This window comes from Notamacropus eugenii, chromosome X (genome assembly GCF_028372415.1).
Source record: "Notamacropus eugenii isolate mMacEug1 chromosome X, mMacEug1.pri_v2, whole genome shotgun sequence".
Classification (NCBI taxonomy): domain Eukaryota; kingdom Metazoa; phylum Chordata; class Mammalia; order Diprotodontia; family Macropodidae; genus Notamacropus; species Notamacropus eugenii.
The window spans coordinates 72,602,032-72,621,452 of NC_092879.1; the positions used below are offsets into that span (position 1 = coordinate 72,602,032).

Genomic DNA, 19,421 nt, shown 5'->3' on the forward strand with positions numbered 1-19,421 from the left:
GGTAGTCTACATTCTAACAAAACTGGCCTGTTTGCTGTTTCACATTCAGGAGTTCTGTCTCTTTTTTCCATGCCTGAAACATACTTTGTTTGCCTCCACCTCAGAGCCTCTAAATTCCTTTGAGGCCCCCTCTTCCACAAAGCCTTTTCTGTTCCCCCTCCCTGGCAACAATTCATATTGTTTACCTTGAGAGAATGTAAGCTCCTTGAGGACATGGATTTTCAGTTTTTTTTCTTTGAATCCTTGTGCTTTATACAGTTTCTGGCACAGAACAGGCACTTATTCAATACTTATTTATTGATTGATTTAGTTGATATGATTTCAGGTTTATTCATTGTTGCTTTTAAGATCTTTCTTGTTTGGTTTCTTAACTGTGTAATTTGAACATTTGATTCTTTTAAAGCCTGCTTCTCAATACTTTGGACCTTTCAGAACTCTTCTTTCAGTCATTTTTTCCTTTTTATATTTGTTTCTGGTTTCTTTCTTATAATAATTACTAAAAATAAAGTCTTTAAAGGAATCTTTCTCTTTTTTACTCTCCTCTCCCTCTTTCTCTCTCTCTCTCTCTCTCTCTCTCTCTCTCTCTCTCTCTCTTTCTCTCCCTCTCTCCCTCCCTCCCTCCTTCTCCCTTCCCCTCTCTCTTCCCCTTTCACTCTCTCTCTCCTCCTTCCCCACCATCTCCCTTTCTCCCTTCCCTTCCCTTCCCTTCTCTCTCTCCATCTCCCTGGTCTTTCTTTTGTTTTCTGACCTACTTCAGTTGTTTAAGGGAGTTTCATTGAGTTAACGCATGTTGCCTTGTGTCTTGACTCCATCCATAAACAGCTACATTTAAAGTTAAAATTTCACAAAACTTTTGAACAGTGGTTTAAAGTATTTTCATCAAAGAGCCCAAAAGGATTCTATATCTCATTGGTGGGAGACCCACAGGGCTGGGGTGGGGCTCACTCATGGCTTTATTCACTTTTCTTAGCTTTGCCTGTTCCCCAGAGTCTAACACTTTCCCGAAAGGGGAGCACAGGAGCGGAACTGATGGCAGCTCTTCTTCTGACAGCCAGGCCCCAGGTGAGCTGTGCTTCTCTCTTCCTTTCTCGAGATGTGAGAATATTGCTGTTACCTGAGGCTCATTCCCGGCTCCTTCACTCAGCATCTCTTCCTGTGGTGTTGAATCCAGTGACCTGAGCCCTCATTCCCTCTCTTGGAGTAGAGGGCACAGCTGTTGTTACTGTCACTTCATGAACTGGAAAACTGTGTTTCAGGGTCTTTGGCAAGTTTGTAAGAGAACCCAAATTGGAAGCCAGGCTTCATGACTTCTAGTCAGGTGTTCTTTGTATTGTATCATGTAACTTAGGTTTACTTGTCCCTATATTTCTACCCTCATCCTCTCCCTTCTCCCAACTCCCTTTTCCCAACTCCCCTCTCCATTTGTAGAAACACACACACACACACACACACACACACACACACACACACACACTCACACTCCTAACCCTTAACCACCTTGACCTAACCTTTCTGGGGCTGCTCACTTTGCCCCTAGTCCTGGGTCAGGCTGGTGAGATTTTTCATGGAAGCAGCAGGAACCTTTTCTTTTAGGAGTTGGTGACATTTGAGGATGTGGCTGTGTATCTCACAAAAGAGGAATGGGGACAACTGGGCCCTGCTCAGAGGAGGCTCTACAGGGACGTGATGCTGGAGAATTTTGAGAATGTCGTTTCACTGGGTAAGGACCCCCTCCAGCCTCACCACTGGAGGCATAATCTCTTCTTTGGTTTCCTTTTTTGTTAACAGTTGTGCATATAAATATACGGGAAGATTGGTACCAATAACCTTCTAGTCCAGGATTCTGCCTTTGGCAACCACAGGTACCAGGGGTCAGTGCGTATGTGTAGTAGTTTTTCTCCATGATACGTACATGATATGTTTAGGAATAGTTCTAAATCTCCTTAGCTAAAAATATTAATTATAGGCTATATTTTTAGGTTTCCTAAATAATTTTGAAGCTTACATGGCAAGTTTGTTTCACTTTTGCTTCAGAGGCAATTTAGCATTATCTTGCCCTTGTGTCCACTCACATTGGTTGAGTACTTGAGATGCTGAATACAGTTTGGTCAGCATACCTAAAGAAAGACACAGAAAACCCATAGATGATTCAAGGGATCCAAATGTGTTTACAGTTTGAAATTACCAATGGATGTGGCCATTTCCACATGAGAAGTGACTTGGCGAATTTTTAGGAGATAAAAGGTAGTAGTCAGGAATGGGACGTGACTGAAAATTATAAACGATGAGAAATATGAATGGAGGTGCATGGCTTCATTCTCTAGATCCTACGGTGTTTAAATGAGGTTCTACTCCCTTTCTTGTTCGTTATTTTTAATTTTTTTCACTCATTAAGCATTTCTTTCTCCTTCCTACCCACCTCCCCACTGAAAAAAGAAAAACAAAGCTCTTGTAATAAAGAGGCAGAGTCAAATGAAACAAATTACCTCATTGGTGGTGTCCAAAACCATAGGCCTCATTCTCTATGCTGAATCCACTGCCTGCTGAGAGATAGGTAGCATTCATCATTATCAGGTTTCTTGAATTATGTCTGCCCCTTGAGTGGTCAAAGAGCTAGGTCATTTGGGGACAAACTAAAGGAAGAAAGGATTGCTTTACATCCAACACTTTTACAATGAATGCTTTTTGAAAGTCCACAAACTTAGACATGAAGTTGGGGAGATATTCTTTCCCTGCAATGTCCCTACTCTTGATGGTAATTCCCTATGGTCAAAAGATTTGTAAGCTTAATACCAGATCTATTCAGTTATAGATTATGGGTAGAGGAACATCCGAGGCTGCCTAAAATTAAGCAATTAGGCATAGGACTTTAGACCAACAACATCAAGTTAGGGTCTTTTTATTCTTAGTAATACTGAGGAGACAATTAGATCAAGAGATTGTGAAGTTAGCAACATAAATATTATCTGTGTCTCAGTTGGCTTATATTTAAAAAAAAATTCTTTTGTGGTCCATATTGTAAATGCTTTAAAAAGATGTATCACCTGACCAAAAGTTGGAATTGCTTTATCTGTTATAAACTGTGTTAAAAAAAAAAAAAGTCCACAAACTTGAATTGAATTTTTCCTATATTCTTCTATATGTAAAGTAGGACTTCCTTTTGTCTTAAAACTTCCTCCTCTCTTTCAAATTTAAGGTGGGGGCTCCCCACTTTTCCCTTTGATAACATCTCCTATCGGGTTTGCTCTTCAGACAAAAGAAAAATGATCTTTTTAGTGTCTTTGCATGAAGGACAGACTGTTCCTTCTCCTTAGTCCTCATTATGGTTGACTTCCTTGGTACCCTTTGATCTTTTTCTGCGTGTGTGTGTGTGTGTGTGTGTGTGTGTGTGTGTGTGTGTGTGTGGTGCTGGTGATGGTCCAGGTGTCTCTGAACTGCTCACATTTAGACTCAGAAAACTGAGAAGATTTTTCGAATCATTGTGCTAGAAGGGTCTATACATGTTGTCTCATTTAAGCTCTTATTTCAGAGGACATGCAGGCTCCAAAAGGGGAAGTTATTTTCCTGAGCTCTCACAACTAATTGGAACCCGGATCTCTTCATTTAAAGTATTCTGCTGCTTCTACTGTGGAGTCTTTGAAATGCTGTTAACATTTTTTTATTCTTAATTAATTTTTATTTTAATTTTATTTTTAGTTTTATTTATTCTTTTATTCTTAATTAATTTTGTGGGATGGTGAAGAGGTAGTGTGGTATGCTAGAGCACTGCCTCGGAGTTAGGAAGCCCTGGGTTCAAGTTCTTTCTCTGACCCCTGGTGGGGGCTCTATGATGCTGGGCAAGTTACTTAACTTTTCAGTGGCCCAAGTAAGTCTCTTCAGTTGCAGGTCAAGTGCTGACCTGCATTGGTAGAACCCTAGGTTTCCTACGCCCATGAAATCTCAGGTGAGATGGTTATCCCAAGCCCAGTTAACTTTAGGGTCTAGTAGCAGAGAGGATTCTTATGGTATACCTTGCTCTGGGTAGGTATTCTTCATCTGGACCTTTATAGTGTTCTCTCTGTAAAATCCCTGAACACAGTTTGGCTGGGACAGAGTTCTGGGGCAGCTCTGGGTTGATCCTAAGACCAAATGGCCACATGTGGCTTCCTTTCCCACGAGCAGGATTTCCTGTTTCCAAACCTGACGTGATATCCCAGCTGGAGCGAGGGGAAGTGCCATGCTTGCCAGATCTGCCCAGAACTGAGGTTCCAGAGATCCATGGTGGTGAGTGAATACACAGCAGCCTAGTTGTTCAATGGGGTGGGGCTAGATGTTTGATTCATGTATAGACGTGGTTTCCTTGATGCTTCTTTGATCTGTCCAAGTAAAAGGTGTCATTATGCTTAACGGTGCCTTCCTTTCCATTTCTTTTTCTGATCATCTCTTCCTTAGACCCAGTGGTTGCTATCCCATACCTTTCATGCCATCACAGAAAAGGACTACCTCTTTCCCCCAATTTTGGCATGTTTAGGGAATATACCCTTGTTGCTAGGGTAGATGGAGCTTGTCTAGGCTCAAATATAAATGTCTGAGCTTACAGATCAGTCTTGTAAAAAAGAAATTTGGGTTAAATATTGTCTCATTAGGAGAGACATTTTTGTACAAGTCCTTTATGCCTTAGGAAAGAACCAAAGGCTATTGTACCTACAGTAACTAGATAAATAGATGGATCAGAAGAGCTTCCTGTATGCCAGGCATTGTTCTAAGAGCTGGGGATGCAAATAGAAGAAGCAAGCAAGACGGTTAATACTAAATTATATTGGATTAAAGCTCATATTTCTCAGTTGTAAAAAACATCGTTGAAGTCATCCCATTGTAATAAAGGTTTTATGTCCTTGTCTGGCTGGTGGTCTTGCTAATGCTAGATTTCTTTTACTGAAGTGGAAGAAGGGTTCTGGAGGAGATAAACAGAGGTTGCAATACCCAGGGTGTGGCATCCAGGAGGGCAGAGCAATTGCTTTGTGGCATCCTGTAAAAGAGATTCAGTAATCCTGGGGCAAGGAGCTGTACTGGTACTCTTGGAGCCCATTTCATTCCAAATGCTCCACTTCTTTATGCCTCTCCTAGCAGTCATTCTCACATTCCCTGGCCACTCCTCTCTTCTTGACCACATCTCTGGGCCTGCCCACTCCCTCTCACTGCTCCCTCTGTTACTTCTCACTCTCCCATCTTCTCCTATCGTTATAATGCCCTCCTTCTTTGATGGGCCCACCTCTTTTCTCTACTTACTTTGCCATTTGTGTCAGCTGTTCCTCTTATGTCTTCATTTCCTCTCCTTCCTCACCCACTTCTCATCTGCTACCTTCAGAGTTGTACTGAAGTCCTTTCAAAGACACCTGCCTCCCGTAGGCACTCATTTATGGAATGATTCTCACACTCTATTGATCTGGGTATTTTCTATTTATCATTTCAGCTAAGAGCTCTGTGACTGAGAAAGAGGCATCTATTCCACAGCAGGAAGTTGGTGAAGAAGTGAAAATCCAGGGAATATTATCAGCAGGCTCCCCAAAGGGGATTCACCAAGACTCTGTAGTTGGAGGACGCTGTGATGTTGAGGGTGGGTTAGGGTGGCAGCAGAGAATCCTTGTAGGAGATAGGGCCCAGCCATCTGATTCATGTAGCAGCCTCACAAATAATTCAGACTTTTCAAAACAGCACCAGAGACAGGAGCAAAGAGTAGAAAATCCCTATGAATGTAAAGATTGTGGGAAAACCTTCAGACTTAACATAGAACTTATTCAACATGAGCGAATACATAGTGGTGAGAAACCCCACGAATGCGAAGAATGTGGGAAAGCCTTCAGGGGACACTCAGAGCTTATTGAACATGAGAGAATTCACAGTGGAGCAAAACCCTATAAATGTAAGGAGTGTGGGAAAGCCTTCAGGAGGAGCTCAGGCCTTAGTAGACATAGGCGAATTCATAGCATAGTAAAGCCCTATCGATGTAACGAATGTGGAAAGTCCTTTAAGAGGAGTACAGGCCTTAGTCAACATCAGAAAGTTCACAGTGGAGAGAAGCCGTATGAATGTAATGAATGTGGGAGAGCCTTCAAAGTTAGCACACACCTTATTCGGCATCAGAGAATTCACAGTGGTGAGAAGCCTTTTGAATGTAATGACTGTAGAAAAGGCTTCAGGGAACATTCAGACCTTATTAAGCACCAGAGAATTCATACTGGAGAAAAACCCTATAAGTGTGATGAATGTGGTAAAGCCTTTCGGGGGCAATCTGGCCTTCTTGAACATCAGAGAATTCATAGTGGAGCAAAACCATTTGAATGTATTCAGTGTGGGAAGGCATTCAGAAGGAGTTCAGAGCTTACCAAACATCGGCGAATTCATACAGGAGAAAAACCCTATGAATGTAAGGAATGTGGTAAGCCTTTCAGGCAGAGCTCAAGCCTTCTGGAGCATCAGAGAATTCATACTGGAGAAAAACCTTATGAATGTATTGAATGTGGGAAAACCTTCAGGGGACCTTCAGACCTTATTAAACATAGGAGAATTCATAGTGGAGCAAAACCTTATGAATGTAAGGAATGTGGGAAAACCTTCAGGAGGAGTTCAGGTCTTAATCGACATCGGAGAATTCATAGTGGAGCATCACTCCATGGATGTGAACAGTGTGGGAAAACCTTCAGGCAGAGTTCAGCCCTTTACAGACATCAAAAAATTCACAATAGTTAGAAATCTAATGAAAGGAATGAGTTTGGGAAGACCTTCAGAAAACATTTGGATATTGTTAAACATTAGACAGTTAATAGCAAAGCAAACTCCTGTTGATGTAATGAATATAGGAAAGCCTTTTGGAAAAGATCAGAGCTTAGTCAATATTGGGGAAGAAAAACCCAATGAATTTTGGGTAACTATTATTTTTACTGCAGTCTTATGGACTATCAGTGTACATATCTGTGTAGACTCGTGTATATATATATATATATATATATATATATATATATATATATATATAGGTCAGTGTATATACATCATCAGAGAACTCATGGTGGAGTGAAACTTTGTGAATGTAATGAATGTGAAAAACCCTTCCATCACAATGTAGGCCTCAATCATATGAGAAAATACAAAGCAGAAGTTTAGGATAAGTATGTGAAAAACTGCAATGTCTTTGCAGCATTGTCATGGCCTGCATACCCTCAAGTATAATGATAATAATAATTCACATTCAGATAGCACTTTACAGTTTAGGAAGCACTTTCTTCACTACAGCTACAATTGAGCCAATCTCCGTAAAATATTTTTAAGCCCTTGGAAAGCACATGCCTACATTTTTCTGTTACTTAGTGGATAGAGAAAAACACCCCAGTGACAATGTAATGGTAAATATTCTTCAATGTTTGTTCAGTTCATCTCTTCTAGTCCTGCTACTGTAGGCCATGCTTTTGATTAATTCCCCTCTGGTGGTCTGTTTCCAGTGTCTCTTGCCTGTAATTCATTTGCTCCCAGTTTTTGGATCAGTCTGCAAGAAAGATTTTGTCATGTCACTCTACAGCTTAAGAACCCAACTTGGCAATGGTACTTAATTAAGCATGTCATATCCCATTGAGAGACCTATGCATGGTGTAGACATTGGATATGCCAACATTTCAAGAAGAAACCTGGGTTCTTGCATTGAGGACAGACCATCTGACCTCTGTGATTGAGATGTATTCTCACAGAGTGGAGAAGATTAGTTCTCTACAGTAAAACTTCCCAGCAGTAATCTAGCCATGATACAGTGTAAATCAGATAGCAGTTACTGAAGAAATTCCCGTTATCTCCCCATGTTATCAATATGAAGCTGATCTAAAATATCATAAATGAAAAGACTATATACTTGGGAATCCTAAGTAACCTATTACAAGAGTCTGTTGAGATGAAAAAGAGTAGCAACAAATGCAAACAGAAGGGTGGTGGTCCAACCAAATAATCACTGATCTTAAATCAGTTTCTCTATGTGGATTTTCCTTCTGGGGAAAAAAAATGTACCTCTTGTCAATTTGGCAATTTTATTTGTCATTGTAATTTAATAAATATGTCCTGGATTATAAATTTTACCCTTATCAATTTAATTACCTTGAAGCAACTGACTAAATCCAATCACTTCTGAATGGACCAACATGTTTCTGAATCTGCATGCTGTAGTACATAGGCATCATACTTAATTAGAAATGATTCCCTGCAGGCTGTGACTTAGAAAATCTCAAACTAACATTATATTTATTATAGTTTTATTTATTTCTTTAAACATTTCCAGTTGCATTTCAATTTGGTTTTGAGGGCCATGAGTTAGGCATCTCTGCTAACAAACAGGGCACGGCACTGGACTTAGAGTCAAGGGGACCTGACTTCAAATCCCAGCTGAGACATTTTTTAGTTGTATGACTGGCCTTTAAGGTCACTTTGAGCTTTAATGTCCCAACCCAAGGATGTCCCAACCCAGGGGAAGCAACAGTCTGCCCTTAGCTACTTATTTACTATATTGGTGACCTAGATTTTGGCAGTTAGGGAATCATCCTACTGTCCTTTTCTTCAGGGTAGTAGCTTCTAATGTGGTAGCCTGCGGACAGCTATGCTAATAAGTGTAGCATCTAGAAATGGTGGATTCTCTTTGCTTTCTATTCTCTTTGCATCATAAATATAAGTTGCAGGGTAATGGACCCACAAGAAACTCTAAAGATGTTTTGTTTCAGTGCATTTAAAAATATTATGAACCTAATCTTCCTTGTGAAACAAAAATAGCCTAATGAACTTTAAGCCTTAATTGGGTCCATCTAGGTTCACTTCTGAAGTAGAGGATCTCGGTTTGAATAATGGCTCTGCTACTTACTATTTGTGTGACCTTGAGCAAGTCATTTCCCCTTTGGGGACATTGGATTCCTCACTTACAAAAGAAAGGTTGGACTAGATGACCCTGATGGTCCCTCCTAATCCTCTGGGCTTATTTTCTTTTCCTGTTGCACATTTAGATCATGTATCACTTTATAGGTACTGTTTTATGTGCTTTTTGTCACTTAATGGTTTTCATATATATTCTTGTATGTATCAATATGATCCTCATATGTGTCATTTAAGAATAATTGTTGCCTTAATATGCTCTAATTTACTTGAATATGCTGTGTTATTGACTAATTATCTTGCTGTCAGGTACTTTGTAAATTGGGGAGCAAATTCCTTTTCTTTCTGTGTGCTTTTCTCCACAGAATCAGGACAGCACCCCAGTCTTTGCTTCCTTGGCCTTTCATTGTTTTATTCATTCATTGACTAGTCTCAGAAGTTTATGAGTGGCACTTTAAAGTTGTTTTGATGTGTATTGCTGTGTTTGATTGTAAAGCTGTTGTTTTGATTAAGGGTCAGGAGAGGTGGATTCTATGCTTACCTCTGCCACTAACAAGCTATGTATTCTGGCCCAGTCCTTTTTCCCCTCTGGGCCTGTGAATGGGCCATACTGCACTGTTGTCTAAGGTGCATTTCATAAGTACTTTAATTCAATGATTTATTGTGTCCATTTCCTCTGGTGTAAACTTTATTTATATCATAGATGGAATGTAATCTAGGTGTTGACTATATATATTTGTGTCAATTTTCTATGTGTTTTGGAAATGAAATCTCTTCTCATCATAGTTTACCCCTTTGGGGGCAATATGTATATGGTGATTTGTGTTTAACAAAAATGTTTCCCATGCAGTTTCTCACTTGATAAAGTTTCTTCAGTTGTTTTTAAAATATTTTCCCTATCTTTTGATCTATTTTAGTAAATTAAGTTGTGCAGGATGTTAATTTTATATATGAGGACATCTATCTTGTCTCTGATAGCCCTCCAACTCTTTAATATTCAGAAGTAAATATTTGTAGCTGGGAGGAATGTTATGTTTCTGTTTTAATAGATTTAAAAATTTAAATTCTCTGAACCATCTGGATTTTTTTTTTTGGAAATATGGGTTATGGATTCCAGTTAATTCTCCATTTCTGATATCCAATTGATCACATCAGGGAATAATAGTCTGATTCTTTTTATGGAATCTCTTCTATGGAATTAATAATATTTTTTTCTGTCAAACACAGTAATCGTATGGTTTTGCTAATTATCTCAGTAACATCTTTTAAAATCTGGTAGAATGAGTATCTTTGTTAATTCTTTTCATTAAGTTTTTCTTTGGTATACTTGTCTGCTTATTCTTCCAGTTACATGTTACTATCATTTTGACAATTTTCATAAAACATCCCCCGGGAACATTAGTCAGTGTTCTATTAAATTTATATATTAATGTCAGTTATATTTTAAGCTTTACCGGGAGCAAAGGACATTCTTTTCATTTATCCATGTCCTTTATTTCCCTTTTTAAGAGAACAAACATCTTGGTTTCAAGTTAAGCTAATACCCAAATGATTTGTTTATTGTTGATATTCTGCATGGAATCTCTTTATATGAGTGCAGGTGTTTTTGTGAATTTATATAGTCTACAATGTTGTTGAGCATATTTGAGATCAATAGTAAATTGGGGGTTGATTTCCTTCAAGTTGATATACTCACTTCTATATTTCTTCTTTACAAACAATAAGTATTTTTTTAAGTACCTACTATTATTTAATCGCTTTAACTAGCTATTAAATAAAAGATAAAAGGATATATCCTTGTCTTCTTTCTGTTTTGAAGAATGACTCCAGTACTCTGTTAGCACTAGTTTTTAACTATATACCCTTTAGTAAGTTAAGAAAAAAAAAACCCCGAAGGGTTTATTCACTCTGAATTTGACATTTAAAACATTTTGTTCTTGAAAAGTTTAGAAAATCCATTTCTTCTTCTAATATTCATTTATTCTTATCCTTTGTTTCTTTAGTATCTTGACAGATTGATGAATATTAATTATTTTGACCTCGATTCTCAAAATCTTGCTGTATAGTAAAGTTACTATAGTCTGGCCCCAAAACATTCTTTATATTTATTAGATCACCTTTCTTTTCTTATATTGTGATATATATATCCCTTCTTGTTCATGATTTCATCAATATGGTTTTTTCCTTCTTCCTCTCTAGTAATTGTACTAACAGATTGGTAATGTTGTTAACTTTATCAAAGGACTAATGGTTGATTTTATTTACCCCTCCCTTTTTGCATTTATTTCTTTTATTTATTGTTTGCTTGTTCTTTTGTTTCCCTTTGAATTTTGTGGGTAGAGGCAGACTTGTCTCTTCTTTGCTTTTTATTTCTTACTAATATTAGTAATTAGAGCAGTGAGTGCCTAGTCCTCTCTGAATGCTGCTTGGGAAGCCCCTTCCTCATACTTCAGACTCATATGCCTCTGTTTGCTTTTCGCTGTCCAGGTTTTATTTTTGACCCTGGCAGTTCTTTAAGTGAGTATTTGCAGTGTCTGTCTGGTTGGATACCTTTGAATTCTGTCTGGTTTCGATTTCTCATTGTACTGGATCTTAATCGGGGAATGTGTAAAATCTGTGCCTTTCTCTACTTGCCAGGAGCACCTTTGTGGCCCTCTGTCAGAGAATAATACTTGTATATTTTTTAGGGAAAAAAGCCTTATCTTCTACTCCTGCTATTTGCTTCTTTCCCTCTATTATTTCTCACTGTTACCCTTCTGCAAACAAACTTTTAGTAGCTTGTCATGCTTGCACTGGAGGCCCTTCACACTTTTGCCATCTTAGAGACATAATTATAATTGGAAAGGTACTGGATTTGTAATCAGGAGACCCAGATTCAAATCTCTCCTCTGGCATTTGTTAGGGTTATGACTTTTGGAAAGTCATTCCGAGTCTTAGTTTCCTCAAAAGTGAAACAAGGAGGTGGGACTGTCTGAGGGGGACTTTAGGAGGCAATGTAATATGAAAGGAAGAGGACTGTATTTTGAGTCCAAGGATCTGGGTCCAAATCCTGACTTTGTGTGATCTTGGGCAAGTCATTTTACATCTCTGGGCCTCAATTTCCTCATCTGTAGAATGAACAGATTTAACTAGATGACTTCTAAAGTTTCTTCCAGCTCACAATTTGGGATCCTATGTGATAGGAATGTCTCTGCCAACTCTACATCTACTATTATTTTTCCAAGTTTATCTTTGACTACATCCCTCTGCATATACTATGCTCCATCCAAATTGCCCATCTTCCCTTTTCCTCCAGTATACTTTGACTTATGCTATTCCTTCCCCTTCCATCAGGACTTTTTGGAATGATAATAATAATAATGGTTCACAAGTATACAGGGTGTCCCAAAAGGCTTATTGCTGCACTAAGATTTTTAGGACATCCAATTTTCCTGAGAAGAGTATTTTGAACCAGGCAGGGCAAATCTTACTTTCCCTATTTTATAGACAAGAAAATTCAGGCTCTGAAAGGTGACCACGAGGGCAGAAATGGGTGACAGGACAGCCTAGTAGGTAGAGAGCTGGGTCAAGAGTTGGAGGACCTGACCAAGGTTTAAATCCTGCCTCATACTTTTACTCATGTAAACCTGGCCAATCCATTTAACTTCTCTTGACCTCATTTGCTCATCAATAAAATGAGGGCATTGCACTAGAGGATCTCTAAAGTCAGTCAGTCAGTAAGATTTATTAAGCACCTATTTATGTACCAGATACTGTGCTAAGTGCTGATGTTGCAAAAAGAGGCAAAAGACAGTCCCTGCCCTCAAGGAGCTTACAATATAATTGGGGAGGCAACAAACAAACAAATACGTACAAACAAGCTATATACAGGAAAAATAGGAAATAACAGAGGAAAGGCACTAGAAGGGGAGGGGGCGAATCAGGACAGGCTTTCTGTAGTAGGTACGATTTTAGCTGGGACTTGGAGAAAGCCAGGATATGGTGATAAGGAGGCGCGTTCCAGGTGTGGTAAACAACTAGTAGAAGTCACTGGATTTTCCACTTTGTGTGAGATGGGGCAAGGGATAAGATTGAGGAATGTGTAAAGTGCAAGAAGATGGGAAAGGTAGGAAGAGGCCAAGTTGTGAAGGGCTTTGCAAGCCAAACAGAGGATTTATATTTAATCCTGGAGATGACAGAGACCCACTAGAGTTTGTTGAATGGGTTGGGGGATGGGGGAAGAGGGAAGGAGGACATGGTTAGACCTGTGCTTTAGGAAGATCCATTTGACAGCTGAATCCAGGAGGATGGACCAGAAAGGGGAGAGATTTGTAGCAGGCAGATCCACCAGCAGACTATTTCAGTAGTCCGCATATGAGGTAATGAGGGCCTGCACCAGCTGGTTGGCAGTGTCACATTTGTAGTGAAACAGCCAGTAGATAGGGAGAGATTGAAGGTGAGACAGTAGGAATGATAGGTAGCCCAGTGCATAGAGCAGCAGGCCTGGAGTTAGGAAGACTCATCTTCCTGAGTTCAAATCTTGCCTCAGACTCTTAGTAGATGTGTGACTCTGGGCAAGTCACTTCACCCTTCACAAAACCTCAGTTTTGTCCTCTGTAAAATGAGCTGGAGAAGGAAATGGCAAACCATTGTAGTATCCTTTGTCAAGAAAACCCCAAATGGAGTCATGGAGAGTCAGACACGACTGAGCAACAAGGAATGATAGAGGGGGCAAACTGCCAGACAAGACAGGAAGAAATGGGATCACTTGTGCACGCAGAGCAATTTGCCATGATGAGGAGAAGGGCCAACTCTTCATGTGAAACAGGTGTAATTGCAGAGATAATGGCAGAAAGTATCTGGTAGATATGAGTTGAGGAGGTGGAGGGAAGAGCGCAAATAGTCTTATTTTCTGACCCACCCAAGGTCACACAGATAATCGGTATTCGAAGTGGGATTCCACTCAAGTGTTCTAACACCAAATCTAAGTCAGTTGCCATACCCATCCTGCTGCCTCTCCTGTTCCTCCCGTTCTTCAAAACCCTGATCAAATGTGACTTCCTCTATTAAGATTTCCCTTAGTCACCCAAGGAAATGAGTTCTCTTTCTCCTCAGACTCTACTTTTATGTCAACAGTTTTCCTTGAACACTATTGGTTTATTTGTTTCATTTTCCCCAACAGTAAAGTATCGTTCCTGGTACAGGAGTAGGTCTCCTATTGATCATTGTATTTCCCTTTCCCAAGCTAGCACTGTGCCTTGTTTCTAGAAAGTATTCAATAAATAGTTGGTTCCCCCCCCCCCCACTTAATAGTATTTTAGTTTTCCCAATAACATATAAAGATAGTTTTTAGCATTCATTTTTATAAGATTTTGAGTTCCAATTTTTCTCCCTTCCCCCTCCCAAGACAGCAAGCAAACATGTACAGTCATGTTAAACATATTTCTACATTAGTCATGCTACGAAAGAAGAATCAGAACAAAAGGGAAAAGCCACAAGAAGGGAAAAAAACTAAAAAAAGTGAAAATAGTATTCTTCAATATGCATTCAGACTTCATAGTTCTTTCTTTGGATGTGGTTAGCATTTTGTATCATGAGTCTTTTGGAATTGTCTTGGATCATTGTATTATTGAGAAGAGCTAGTCTGTCATAGTTAATTATCACACAATGTTGCTGTTGCTGTATACAATGTTCTCCTGGTTCTGCCCACTTCACTCAGCATCAGTTCATATAAATCTTTCCAGGCTTTTCTGAAATCTGCCTGCTCATCATTTCTTATAGCACAACAATATTCCATTACATTCATATACCACAACTTGTTCAGCCATTCCCCAATGGATGGGCATCCCTTTGATTTCTAGTTTTTGGCCACCACAAAAAGAGCTGCTACAAATATTTTTGTATATGTGAGTCCTTTCCCCGTTTTTATGATCTCTTTGGGATATAGCCCTAGAAGCGATATTGCTGGGTCAAAGTGTATGCCCTTTGGGCATGTTCCAAATTGCTCTCCAGAATGGTTGGATCAGCTCACAGCTCCACTAACAATGAATTAGTGTTCCAACTTTCCCACATCTTCTCCAACATTTATCATTTTCCTTTTCTGTCATTTTAGCCAATCTGATAGGTGTGAGGTGGTATCTCAGAATTATTTTGATTTGCATGTCTGTATTCAATAGTGATTTAGAGCATTTTTTCATATGACTATAGATAGCTTTAATTTCTTCCTCTGAAAACTGCCTGTTCATATCCTTTGAGCGTTTATCAATTACCACTTATCAATTGGGGAATGACTTGTATTGTTATAAATTTGACCCAGTTCTCAATATATTTAAAAAATGAGGTCTTTATCAGAAACACTGGCTATAAAAATTGTTTCCCAGCTTTCTGCTTTCCTTCTAATCTTGCACTGCATTGATTTTGTTTGTGCAAAATCTTTTTAATTTAATGTAATCAAAATGATCCATTTTGCCCTTCATAATGTTCTCTATCTCTTGTTTGGTCAGAAATTCTTCCCTTCTCCATAGATCTGACAGGTAAACTATTCCTTGCTCTCCTAATTTGCTTATGATATCACCCTTTACGTCTAAATCATGGACTCATTTTGACCTTATCTTGCTATCTGATATGAAGTGTACCTGGCCTATGCCTGGTTGCTGCCATACTGTATTCTAGTTGTCTCAGCAGTTTTTGTCAAATAGTGAGTTCTTATCCCAGAAGCTGGAATCTTTGGATTTATCAAATAGTAGATTATTATAGTCATTTGCTACTATGTTGTGTGCATCTAATCTATTCCACTGATGCATGCCTCTATTTCCTAGCCAGTACCAGCTAGTTTTGATGATTATTGCTTTATAAAATAGTTTTAGATCTGGTATGTCTAGGCTACCTACCTTTGCATTTTTTCCCATTAATTTCCTTGATATTCTTGACCTTTTGTTCTTCCAGATGAACTTTATTATTATTTTTTCTAGTTCTATAAAATAACTTTTTGATAGTTTGATTGGTATGGCACTGAATAAGTAAATTAATTTAGGTAGAATTGCCATTTTTATTATATTAGCTTGGCCTATCCATGAGCAGTTGATTTTTTTAATTATTTAAATCTGACTTTATGTGAAAAATGTTTTAAAATTGTGTTCATATAGTTCCTGAATTTGTCTTGGCAGGTAGACTCCCAAATATTTTATATTGTCTTCCATTATTTTAAATGGAATTTCTCTTTCTATTTGTTGCTGCTGGGCTTTATTGGTAATATATAGAAATGCTGATGATTTATGTGGGTTTCTTTTATATCCTGCAACTTTGCTAAGGTTGTTAATTATTTCAAGTACTTTTTTAGTTCATTCTCTAGGTTCCTCTAAGTATATCATGATGTCATCTGCAAAGAGTGTTAGTTTTGTTTCCTCATTGCCTATCCTGATTCCTTCAATTTCTTATTCTTTTCTTATTGCTAAAGCTAAAATTTCTAGCGCAATATTAAATAACATTGGTGATATAATAGTGGTGATAATGGGCATCCTCCTTGTTTACCCCTATCTTATTGTGAAAGCTTCTGGAGTATCCCCATTATATATAATGCTAGTTAATGGTTTTAGATAGATACTACTTATAATTTTAAGAAAAACTCCTTTTATTCCTATGCTCTCTAGTGTTTTTAATAGGAATGGCTGCTGTATTTTGTCAGAAAACTTTTTCTGCATCTATTCAGATAATCATATAATTTCTGTTAGTTTTGTTAGTGATATAGTTAATTATGCTGATAGTTTTCCTAATATTGAACCAGCCCTGCATTCCTGCTATAAATCCCATCTGGTCATAGTGTATCATCCTCATTGTTGTAATCTCTTTGCTAACATTTTATTTAAAATTTTTGTATCAATATTCATTAGGGAAATTGGTCTGTAATTTTCTTTCTCTGTTTTTGGCTCTTCCTGGTTTAAGTATCAGCGGCCTGTTTGGGTCATAAAAGGAATTTGGTGGACTCCTTCTTTGCCTATTTTTCCAAATAGTTTATGTAGTTGGAATTAATTGTTATTTAAATGTTTGGTAGAACTGCTAGCTCTGTATCCAAAAAGGAAAAGGACCTATATGTATGAAAATATTTATGGCAGCTCTTTTCTGGTGGCAAAGATGTGGGAATTAAGGGGATGCCCATCAATTGGTGAATGTCTGAACAAATTGTGCTGTGTAATAATGATGGAATACTGTTGTGCTATAAGAAATGATGAAATGCTTTCAGAAAAACCTGGAAAGACTTACATATGCTGATACAAAGTGAAATGTACTGTCTACAAGGTAACAGCAATATTGTAAAATGGTCAGCTGTGAATGACTTAGCTATTCTGATCAATACAATGATCCAAGACAACTTGGAAGGACGCAATGAAAAGTGCTGTCCATCCCCAGACATAGAACTGACAATGTCTGAATACAGATGGAAGCATACTTCTTTCCTTTTTTTATTGAGTTTTTTTCTCTGAGTTTTCTTTCACAACATGACTAATATGGAAATATGTTTTGCATAACTGCATATGTATAATCTATATCTAATTGTTTGCCTTGTCAATGAGTGGGGTGGGTAGGGAGGAAGGGAGGGAATTTGGAACTCAAAGTTTTAAAAATGAATGTTAAAAATTGTTTTTACATGTAAGTGAGGAAAAATAAAATACTAAAAAAAATAAATGTTTGGTAGAATTCACTTGTAAATCCATCTGACCCTGGAGATTTTTTCTTAGGGAGCTCATTGATCGTTTGCTCAATTTCTTTTTCTAAAGTGGGGTTCCTAAAGCATTTCATTTACTCTTCAGTTAATCTGGGCAATTTATATTTTTATAAATATTCATCCATTTCACTTAGATCATCAGATTTATTGGTATACCATTAGGCAAAATAGTTACTACTTATTACTTTAATTTCTTCTTCATTAGTGATGAATTCATACTTTTCTTTTTTGATACTGGTAATTTGGTTTTCTTTTCTTTAAATCAAATTAGCCAAAGTTTTATCTATTTTATTGGTTTTTCACAAAACCAGCTCTTAGTTTTATTTATTAGTTCAATAGTTTTCTTACTTTCAATTTTATTAATCTCCTTTTACTTTCAGAATATCTAATTTGGTATTCAATTGGGGATTTTTAAGTTGCTCTTTTCTAGCTTTTTTAGTTGCATGCTCAATTCATTGATATGCTCTTTCTCCATTTTATCCATGTAAGCATTTAGAAATAAAAAATTTCCCCTAAGTACTGCTTTGGCTACATCCCATAGATTTTAGTATGCTGTTTCATTATTGTTATTCTCTTTGATGAAATTATTGATTATTTCTAAGATTTATTGTTTGACCCACTCATTCTTTAGAATTAGATTAGCTTCCAATTAATTTTTATCTATCTTTCCATGGCCCTTTATTGCACATAATTTTTATTGCATTGTGGTCTGAAAAGGATGCATTTAATATTTCGACCTTTCTGCATTACTTTGTGAGGTTTTTATGCCCTAAGCATAATACATGGTCAGTTTTTGTGTAGATGACATGCAGCACTGAGAAAAAGGTATATTCCTTTCTATTTCCATTCAGTTTTTTCTCCTGAGATCTATCATATCTAACTTTTCTAAAATTCTATTCACCTCCTTAACTTCTTTCCTGTTTATTTTTGTGGTAGATTTATCTAGTCCTGACATTGTTGTCATCTTCTTTATCTAGTAGGTCCCCCACTAGTTTAGTTTTGCTGTCTATTTTTATTTTCTGTGACTCACTTAACTTCTCTAAGAATTTGGATGCTATACCACTTGGTGCAAATATGTTTAATATTGATATTACTTCATTATCTCTGGTATCTTTTAGCAAGATGTAGTTTCCTTCCTTTTCTCTTTTAATTAGATCTATTTTTGCTTTTGCTTTGTTTGAGATCCGGATTGCTACCCCTGCTTTTTTTTTTTTTTTCAGTTGAAGCATAATATCTTCTTCAGCCCTTTTACCTTTACTCTGTGTATCTCTGATTCAGATGTGTTTCTTGTAAGCAACATATTGTAGGATTATGGTTTTTAATCCCCTCTGCTATTCACTTCTGTTTTATGGAAGAGTTCATCCCATTTCCATTCACAGTTATGGTTACTAACTGTGTCTTTCCCTCCATCCTATTTTTCCATTTATATTTTTCTCTCTCCTTTCACCCTGTCCCTCCTCACCAGTGTTTTGCTTCTGACCACTTCCTCCCTCGATCTGCCCTCCCTTCTATCAGTCCCCCCCTTTTCTTTCCCCTTTCCCCTCCTGCTTCTCTGTAGAGTAAGATAAATTTCTACACACAACTGGACGTGCATGTCATTTCCTCTCCAAGCCAAATCCAATGAGAGTTCCTTCTACTGTAATCAATCTTTTGTACCTCTTAATATGATATAATTTTTGTGTCCTGTTTTCCTCTTCTCCCAGTACTATCCTTTTTTCACCCCTTAATTTTTTTTACTATCATCACATCAAAGTCAACTTATACCTACACCCTCTATCTATGTATGTTCCTTCTAACTCCCCTAATAGAGATACAGTTCTCAAGAGTTACAAGTATCATCTTC

General features: G+C 37.8%; 1 protein-coding gene across 8 annotated transcripts in view; it reads left to right on the plus strand.

Annotated features, from left to right (window-relative positions):
* ZNF275 (zinc finger protein 275) overlaps positions 1-19,421 on the plus strand; it is a 58,868-nt gene that overhangs the window by 14,694 nt on the left and 24,753 nt on the right. For 2 of the 8 annotated variants that reach the window (XM_072627058.1, XM_072627056.1), the window contains 4 exons: positions 971-1,062; positions 1,594-1,720; positions 4,162-4,263; positions 5,453-12,963. The exons of 2 other annotated variants lie outside the window; for them this stretch is intronic. In XM_072627058.1, the coding sequence (XP_072483159.1) occupies positions 1,030-1,062; positions 1,594-1,720; positions 4,162-4,263; positions 5,453-6,729 (1,539 nt within the window). In that variant the 5' untranslated portion in view covers positions 971-1,029 and the 3' untranslated portion in view covers positions 6,730-12,963. Of the gene's footprint in view, positions 1-970; positions 1,063-1,593; positions 1,721-4,161; positions 4,264-5,452; positions 12,964-19,421 lie in introns of those variants that run through there. 4 more of the 8 variants (XM_072627057.1, XM_072627059.1, XM_072627061.1 and 1 more) reach the window with 2 other exon arrangements.